Raw genomic sequence first — 10,357 nt, 5'->3', positions numbered from 1 at the left:
GTGTTTTTGGTCCAATTTTCAAACTTTTTTGGGATATCAGTATCAAAATATTTTTTTCCATTGTTATGGGCATCTTTTATGTAATTTATTTTGACCGTCGTCATCATACAAATTAAAACAAGGTTTCGTGTTTATTTTCTCCAATAAATTTATTGATTTGAATAAATACACTTTAAATCCCATCTACGATTTTTTGTGCTTCGCTACTTATGGATGCTGTCAACCTTGTTTCCACTGAAAATTGTTTACAAAACCCTGAACAATATTTGAATGAATTATAATAAAACATGGATGATGACATCCATAAGTAGCGAAGCTAAAAAAATATGAATGAACAACAGGAAAAAATGAACTACTAGAGCATTTTATAAACATTAAACTTGATAAAATAAATCAAAAAACATTTTATAAAATTATAATAATCATTTGAAGCTTAGCAGACAGTCCGACAGAGAAAGTAACTGTTTTCGTCCACTTAGGCATTTTTAGGGGTGAATTATAATATGTTTATTATATGGGATTGAAAAGATTATGGTTGCTGTATTAACTGTATCAATTAGGGACTCAACTGGAAAGGAAAACGTGCAAAATATAAGAAATCTAAGCAAATCTTATTAAAAATTAGTGAAAATATGAAGAATATTTTCAGCTGTCTATCTAAAACAGGAGTCTAGGAATCGATCCCAACCAATAAGTAAATATAAAAAAAACTTGATGGAAATATGTAGAATGTGAATATATTCAATCCTTGAAAATTTCAGCTTAGTAGCTTGAATATGGTAAGCTCTCAGTGGAATTTTACACAAATAGAAAATTTTTTATGTCCTGCAAGAAGAATACTATAATAAATTCTTTTATTAGATTTTAAAAATTAAATTGTTACAAATTACTTGTAGCACAATATCTGACAGCATCATGATCAATAAGATAATAAACAAAAAATCCATCACAGTTTGTAACATTAGCATTCCATGCATAACTATCAAATCCTATTTCAACTTCTATGGTATCACCAGTCATCTCAGGATGAGTCTCTTCTTCACCCTAAAACAAAAATAAATCAATTCTAGAAGAAATTCTCCTTACCCACTTAAATAGAATGATAGTAATTCCTCACATTGTATTATAAACAGCTTTCCGCGTATATAAAATGTACAATTATAATATAAACACCAGTTTATACGCCAAAGGCAAGGGCTAAAAAACTGGTTTTAATCTTATGATTGCACATTTTTATATTCGTAGAAAACTGGATATAATATGATGCTAGACATAATTTTTATGTATGGATGAGAACTGGTTCTAATCCACTGGATATTTATCAGTTTTGAATAAACACGAGAAAAGTAATTCCTGCAAAGCCAATATTTTCTTAACAATTTCATTTAATTCTGTAAATTATGAATTGTAAATCCATATCATTGCAATAGACACTTACTGGTTTAATATAGGCTCCAAATTCAGTTCCACACTGAAACCTGCTAACTTCATGAGTGCGAATATATTTACCAGCTGGTTCCATCATTCTAGATCATGTAGTAATGGGAAACTTGTACATTATACTGAATAAAAATATGGTATAAACAATCGACTTTGAAAACTTTAAGCCAAATTTTAGTTTAATTTTTATTATAATTATCTAATCAAAATTATTTAAATTAAATTGTTGAAATTTAAATTAGATTTAATTAATGAAATGCATTTTTGTATTGTATTATTAAACACAGTGAATAGATAATACAAATTAAGATTAAGCCATAAAATTTAATATCAAAGATTATCATACCTGTACCACCCCTCTCCCTTCCAGCATGGGCTTGTCTCAGCACCAATCAAAGCTGTAGTGGTTCCTAGGCCTGTAACTGAATCATAGTACCACACTCTATCACTGGATATCAATATATTATTTCCATCTAATACAAACTTACTTAATTGAATATTATACTTTAAACAATACCACAGTATTATAAGCATATCCAATTTTTATTTCTAAAGACTCTTATGTTCTTGGAGAATACTTGCCCAAAAACTAGATATACTAGAATATTGCAGTAAGTGTACCCTTATGAAACATGTTGCTAATCCTTTAAAAACCAACGGCTACTGCCTAGAGGCCTTTAGGGGAACTTGATACGGGGGGGTTGGTTAAATTCGACCACTTAATTTTTTATTTTAGATTTTAAAAAAAAGTAAAAAAATTTGGGGTTGGCGATTATTTTTGTGTGGAGGGGAGGGGTAGTCGACCAATTTTTTTTTGGTGGGGGGTGTAATTCTTTTCCTAGCAGCGATTTATCTCGGGAGGGTGATGGTACCCTCCCAAAAAATAGTTCTAAACTTTCCCAGGACCTAAGAGAAGCTACCCTGTAAAGGAGAAACATTTCGGTTCAGCGGTTTGCAAGATCCTTCGTTACAAACATAGAGACAAACATCCTTTTACTTCATTATAGGGATAATTATTTGTCTGATTTGTTGTACATTTCAATTTTTTTGATGAGTTTAACCTAATTTAGAAAAAAAATATGACATCCCTGACAGCATTATGGAATTCAGATCTAGAATTCTCATTCATGATGTTGTATTCATAACACTGGGCTGGAAGAGAAACTGGAAGACAGGTAAATATCTGGCTCCAGCAGTCCTCACATGGAGCCTGAATTATATAATGATCCATAAACCAATTCAGAACCTCTATATATCACTGTATAAAGTTAAGTAATCATGTTTGAATAATTAAGACACTGTATCAATTCTAAAGTTTCTTTTACTCATATTCTTGAATAATGGTGAGTTATTAAAGATCAATCTGTCTGTCTGTCCATCTGAAGACAATGAATAATTGCTGCAAAATTGTTTCAAAAATAATCCATATGACGTCATAAAATGAGGGAGATGAAAGAAGAAGTGGGAAAGAAAAACCCTAAAAAAGAGATGGATAATCAGTCATTTTTTTGACACAATTTTGCAGCAGTTTGGTCCATCTGAAGCTTAAGATGAGGCTGTGCTTTTCAGTGAATATATCTTATGGTCCTCTAGTAGTTTTACATTTATTTTTATGGAGGTTGGGAGCCTCCCCTTGAACCTTTTCTCCCCCCACCCAAAAAAAAAAGGTTGGGAGCCTCCCGAGTCCCCATTGGACCATTTCTCACCCCCCCCCCAAAAAAAAGCTTTTAATAGTTAGAAAATTAAATACCTGACTTTCACAAGAAGAGAACAAGAAGCAAGTGTTCTTGAAGGCAACGGATGAGGAATTAAACCATGTTAAAGAGGAGCAGTTCTCATACTGATAAAAAGAATATAAGTCTATGTTCTGCTTTGTTTAAAGGTATTATTGTAAGGTATGTTTCTAGAGTTTAGATGCATTGCCACTAGGTATATATACCTACATAAAAAGATATATGAAATTGAAACACAGAATACCAAAAAACTTAATTTAAAATGATTTAAGTAAAATAATACCTCCTTGCAAATTCTTGAGCAATTTTGCAGGTTGTCTGCAGAATGTATTGATAAAATATGATCTGCCTCTCCACCACAAATTCTCTCTTCACCATCTATTATCTATAAAATTTGAGTATTTATTTATCTAGAAAACTCTTATTAAATCTATATATTAACAAGGATGACAACATCCATAAAAGCGAAGCTCTGAAACGGTAGGAAAAACGGACATTAACACTTGTATAATGTCAGAACTGAATAATCAGAATGCGAATGTATAAGAGTCAAAGCAAAATTGTAAATAAATTTGTTGAAAAACTGCTTGATACAGGATAATGATTATGGACATACTTACATTTTTAGGACTTGATTATAGAGTTGCTTCGCTTATAATATTGTACTTTGTTGTCCCAAGAATCAGTATACCAAAAATCAGACCAATCGGATGATTAGGTCACATACAAATTTGTTGTTAAAAATGTAAAAAAAAATCAACATGTTTAAAATGAACGTACGGACATTCTGGTAATGATTATAGAGTTGCTATGCTTTCTGAATCGTACCTAACTACTACAGGAATCACCATGCAAAATTTGAAATCGATAGGACAATTCTAACATGCCTAAATTAACGAAAAAAGCTATTTAAAAAAGAAAAAATCAACATGTTTAAAATGGACGTACGGACATTTTAGTAATGATTATAGAGTTGCTACGCTTTCTAAATCGTACCTAACTACTAAAGGAATCACCATGCAAAATTTGAAATCGATAGGACAATTCTAACATGTCTAAATCAACGAAAAAAGCTATCCGTGACGGACGTACGGACGGACGGACGGACCGACCCTAATTATAGAAAAGCTTCGCTTTTATAAACCTTTGAAGCTGCACCACTTATACATTCTCCTTCACATGCATGCATTGGTCCTAGTTCCTTGAATAGGAAACACAAGTTTAAAACACCTAAAACAGGAAATAAATGATTATTCATAGAAATTCTTGACCCTTTAACAAACAGATATCTCAATAAAAAGTGGATTAGAAGAAGGGAACAGTTTATTAACAATTATCTTTTTAAAAAAGTATATTGTGAAGAATAGTAACTAATATTCCAGTATCGGGGGCTAACAAAACTGGATTTAATCTGATAATTTCTTTACCTGACTGCCAAGTGTAACCAGCACATTGAATATCTGTGTTTATTGAACATAATTCACCACATAATTCTGGGCTATCTAAAATTAAAGGCATTAAAATTTAGTTCAATCTAAAACAAAAAAATATTAATTACAAGAAAACATCCAATGTTACACTTGCCAAATACAATTTGTGGAAATATATAATTTGATATTAATTTTATTGACAACTAAAATAAATTCTTTATGTAAAGCTTAGTATAGAATTTTAGCTTTTACACATTCAACGTAGCAGGACAATTTGTCTCATAAATCAGCCACGTGACGTCATAAAAATGAGTTAGTTGAGAGGAGAAGTGGGAAGAAAACCCCTAAAAAGAGATGGATAATCCCTCATTTTTATGACGTCACATGGCTGATTTTTGAGACACTTTGTCCCGCTACCTTTAAACACAATTTCACTTACCAATGCTTGGAAAGTAAATATCTCCAGTTTCAAAACTCCAAGTCACACCTTTTCTTACAGTTTCACAACATAAACTTTAAATTAAACAAAGTTTATATTTTCGAATAATTTTCATAATTTGAAAATATTTTAATAATAAAATGAATTTAAAATTAGTTTACCTAGTTCTTAATAAGTAAGAAAGAAAAACAGTTAGTATGCTCCTTAACATTGTGTACATTTTAATTACTGGACTTTTAAAAAGATTTTCTTATCTTCAAAAATTAATAAAATCATCATTTTTTTTTATATGACATACATATTAACAAGAAATATAGGGACAAATATTTAATTACATTACAGATAAAAGATTTAATGAAAAAGAACACAATAATTTATTTTCATCTTAAATTTTAATTGTCTTTTATTTAAATTGTAATTTCTTAATTTAAATATAATGCTACACTTGAAGTGTGCATGTTGAGCCTTGCAAATTTTAAAGACCATTTAAGGTTATAAATAGACATAGCATATCTAGATAGTTCAACTGACCAAATTTTTCGTAAAAAAAAGGAAATTCTTGTAGACAAATCTTTTGTTTACATTTTGTTATATACTAGATACGGACGACGACATTTGAGAGAATTTATTCGACGATATAATTTTTAGAAAGCTAACTTTTAAAAAAGAATGATATAAGTAACTTGATATGTTTTTTATACAGGGTGTCCCTCGTAAACTGTTTTTTTTTTTAAACGCTTATTACTCCCTTAATATTTGAGTTATCTTAGTAAAATAAAAATTATTTGGCAGCCTACTATAACTGGCCATTTTGTAGGGTAATGATGAAAAATCCACAAAATAAACAGAAAAAATCTACGAGGTATTACATAAGAGGTTCATTTTACTAAATTTAGACTAACCCACAAGAAAATATTGGCTTTGTGAACTTTAAGATTAGTTTGGGTCCAAACGGCTGGTCGCTAAGACTTTCTTAGCACAAAAATAGAACAGGCTTGACATGGCATACCAGAAATTCTCAATATTCAAGAATCGGAAGTGTAATATAAGTGAATAATATGTAAAAATAGGCATAATATTGATCTTTTTTGATAATTTTTCATGTGAGCTCGCTTCAAATGCACACAAGAACCTGAAATATACCAGATTTTCTAATTTGACTAAAATTCCAGTTCTTATAATGTCTGGAGTAAGTCTTTGTGATTCACCGTTTGACCACTAGCTGCTTTAAAAGTTAACTAAGGCATATTTTTCTTGTTGATTAGTCTTATATTCACTAAAATCAGCCTGTTATGTATTACCTTGTAGATTTTTTTCTGATAACTTTGCGGATTTTTCATCACTTTATCATTAAATGGTCAGTAATAGGCTGCCAAATACTTTTTATTTTACTATGATAGCTCAAATATTAAGGGAGTAGTAAGCGTTTAAAAAAAAACAGTTTACGAGGGACACCCTGTATATTTCACATTATACTAGGAAATTTTTTTTTACACGAATTTTACCCAGAAAAAGCTTAATCCTATAATATGCGAAAAATTATAGCTGACTAATAATATGAACCAAATGAAAAAATGATGCCCTTACGTAACAAAATGTAACATCAATTTCAACCGATGAGATTTCTTGTTTTTTTCCTTTAGTATTCTACTTTTGGTGGAATCAGACGGCATTTCTCTTGAGTAAAGCTATTAGGTTATAAAATTTGTATTCTCTAATCATTAGGAACAACACATAATCATAATATTGATTAAGTCGTTATTTATTATTTATTTTTCTTTTACTATGTGTAAAACATATTTTCAGGTTGAAAAACTATCAAATGAAGTCTGCAAGAAATACACTGGTTTAAATGATGAAAGACTGCCACATAAGACCAAATACAATGGTAGCCCTGCTTCAATAAAAAAAAGTTATAGGCATTTCAAAATGACATTTTAGGTATATGAAAAATTTGAAAGTTTTGCATTGCTCATGATAGAAATTTCAAAATTAAATGACGTCGACTAGAAGCAAAACTATAAGCTTATTTTCGGCAGAAAGTTTGGTTTCCTATTTTTAGGATTTTTTTTACAAAAAACTCTCATTTTTATAGTAAAACTATCTAAAACAAACTTCAGTTTGTTATTGATGATGAAGGTTGGATCTACTTGTGGCAGTCTTGAAGCAGTTAGCTGTATTTCTTGCAGGGTTCCTTTAATGATTATATTTATGTTTAGATAAAAATCCTTTTTATAAAAAATACTGACCCTAATTATAGAAAAGCTTCGTTTTTAAAAATCTTCATAAACATAATCATTCGAATTACTACAGTAGGAGGGGAGGAGATGGGGTAAAGGAAGTGGAGGGGGGATTTTGTTATCTTAGCCTAATAAAAGTTTTACTTTAGATTAAATGATAATCTGGTGTATGATCTATGTAATGATAAATCCATTAAAATAACCAACTAGTACTTAATTGTTTATTTTTAAATTGCATTTTTTAACAATGTATAATTATAATAAAAAAGAAAAGCAGAATAATATCAAATTATACAAAATATTCAACAAAATAATAAAAATTCATTACTTATAAATGTAATGAATTTCAGAGCTCATTACTTTTAAAAAAATGAATTTTAGAGTTCATTACTTAAAAATAATCAAGATAATAATTTGGAAGACATATCTGATCATTGTTGCTGCGTTTTTTACCTAAAGAATTTTAGAAAATATCTTTTTATCAATTTTAAGTTTAATTTAATTGAGATCCTTATATATTTTACCAAAATTTCTAGGTTCAAAAATTTTACAAATAATTTTGACAAGAAAAACACTAAATAAAGTTTAAAAAGGGTTTCATTTTGCTAAAATAACAAAAAACATGTTGATAAAAGCAAAACAAAATGATGTAAATTGCAAAAACTGCTAAAAATAGCCAAAAATTAGCTACAAATAGCCAACTAAATGTTAGTAAAATTCCAGTATTGCACATAAAACCTTATAAACTAATGGTTAGTAGAGAATACATATATGAGAAGCACAAAAAATCATTAAAAAGTAAAATAATAAACTTTAAAATGATACAAAAATATCAAAATTGATATCAACAAAGGAATGGAAAAAAATCAACCAGCAAATTGAAGTTATTGAAAATCTGCTGGTTGCCTTTTTGCCGGTACAATAAAATAATACAAATCAAACACCTTGATAAAAGTGTAAACTAAATGAAGAATGAGATTTCGTTCAAGCCACTGTGGTCTAAGATTCAATACCTTAGATTTAAGGGAAATACATAGGGGGTTAGAATACATTATGATGAAGTCTATAGTCTTGTTTTTTGTATGTATTAAAGTCAGTTTGGGTTAGATTTGTTTAAAAATAAAGTTATTGTAAGTCATTAAGATTGGTCAGTTAATGATTTGAAGTCAAGTTATAGGACAAATTTGTAAAAAAAAGTAAATTTAGAAAAAAATTTGATTTTCTGCAAAAGATAGTTTTTCAATTCAATAATTTTACAATTTAAAGTTACAATTTAAAGTTTTTAAGTCTTTTGTATTTGTCTAAAAGTTAAATTTTACAGTCTATAGTATATGTTTTTAAGTTGTCGAAAGCCATGTTAAAGTCAAAATTTCCAAAAAAATATTTACATAAAAATAAAATACATACAATAAAACACTAATGTTTAGTGTACAATTTAAAAAAAATCACAGGGAATGATAAAAAAAGAGTATCAAATATGGTACTGGAATTGTAGTTTTTTTTTTCATTAAAAAAACATTACAAAATAATTATAATACAAATTATGAAAAAAAGAAAAATATTTAGTTCAGTCTAATACTTATTTTTTTCTTCTGAATTAATCTTTGATATGTCGCTGAGATTGCACATATTTACGTCGTCTGACAACATTTTTATTTATAAAAACATAATAATGAAAGTTTAAAAATAGTTATTTATCGCATCTTATTATAGACAAATTTTCGCGGATATCAAAATGAAGTTTTGTAAACTCTGATGGTTTGAATGGTTCAGAACTGGTATAAATTTTATGATATTTCATTTCAATATTCGCGGAAAGCTGTATATAATACGATGCTATAAATATCTAGTATACAAAGGTTTTGGTCAAATGGTTCTATGCTGTGTACTGTACAAGCCTAAATATTAAAATCATCGCCTGTTTAAAAGTGCTATTAAGGAAGTCTGTAGAAAATACACTACGTTGACTGCTGAAAAACCGCCATAAGTAGACCCAACACCCTAAATTTGATGCCTCTAGCTTCATTAACAAAACAGTTATATGAGTTTTAAAATAACATTTTAAAGAGTTGAATAAATTTAGATATTAAATTACACCACAAAAATTATTAGCTTTTTTGAGAATAAAGTTATAATTTCATTTTATTTATAGTTACTATAACTTTTTGTTCTATTTATGGTATTGGTTCTAATTGTGGAATCTTGCAGCAGTTAAAGCATTGTATTTCCTGCAGGCTTCCTTTAATGCAATTGACTTTTTTTGCTGGAATTACATAGATAGACAAACTTACATTTAATAATTATTGTACAGTACACAAAAAAAGCCCATTTGACCAAATAATATTTAAAAATAAACATATTTACTAAATAAATCCTTTTTTTTGCATTTATAATGGAAATATTTATGATATTTAAAATGCCTTGTTTTTAATAAATTATTCAAAATGCCTGATTATTTGAATCAAATTTTTCAAAAATGCCATAATCTTATTGAAATGCTTATTTTGTGGTTCTTATTGCTTTGCTTTAGAATAATGGCTGTTTTAGTTATTTAATAGAATAATATTTTTAAAATCTAATAACCGGGTTGGAAATAATATAAATTAATACCTTCACATTAACAATTCATTATTTTAAGTAACTGGTAACTTTTTTAACACCGTTTTCTGGTATGTAACTTTTTTAGGTAACATATTAAGTACTGGTAACAATTTAAGACATATTTATGTGTAAAATACTAGTAATTTTTAAATGGAACATTTTATTATACGGTAACATTAGCTTTTAAGTTACAAAATTCAAGTATATTTTTAAATTAGTTTAAAATGATCTTAAATTTTAAAGGTAAGGTGGTAATAATGGTAACAGTTTAATAATCTGGTAACTTATTGTTAAATATCAGTAACTTTTTGAACTCTTACTGGTAACCTATTTCAGTAACTAAATATGTAACTTAATTACTTATTCTATTAAAAGAAATTTTGTAAAAGTAAAAAAAATAAATAGATGTAAAAAAGAACATTTGATAAAATTCTAAAAATTTGAAAAAATCAAAAATTCTTTTTTATATTTTAT

The 10,357-nt window shown here is 28.2% G+C and overlaps 1 protein-coding gene across 1 annotated transcript; it reads right to left on the bottom strand.

Moving 5' to 3' along the window:
* Window positions 1-837: 837 nt before the first annotated feature.
* On the bottom strand, window positions 838-5,304 carry LOC145333022 (uncharacterized). The gene is made up of 10 exons (XM_080178175.1): window positions 5,204-5,304; window positions 5,043-5,116; window positions 4,601-4,675; window positions 4,318-4,403; window positions 3,457-3,558; window positions 3,191-3,280; window positions 2,532-2,650; window positions 1,787-1,891; window positions 1,439-1,526; window positions 838-1,044 (listed from the first exon to the last, which is right to left on the bottom strand). Exons 1-10 carry the CDS (start codon window positions 5,260-5,262, stop codon window positions 880-882), a joined length of 963 nt encoding a protein of 320 aa, XP_080034301.1. The 5' UTR covers window positions 5,263-5,304; the 3' UTR covers window positions 838-879.
* Window positions 5,305-10,357: the final 5,053 nt, after the last annotated feature.

This window comes from Acartia tonsa, chromosome 12 (assembly GCF_053477335.1).
Source record: "Acartia tonsa isolate MP-2025a chromosome 12, ASM5347733v1, whole genome shotgun sequence".
Taxonomy (NCBI): domain Eukaryota; kingdom Metazoa; phylum Arthropoda; class Copepoda; order Calanoida; family Acartiidae; genus Acartia; species Acartia tonsa.
The sequence above is the reverse complement of the archived record's forward strand: the minus strand, read 5'-3'. Positions and strand labels throughout refer to the sequence as shown.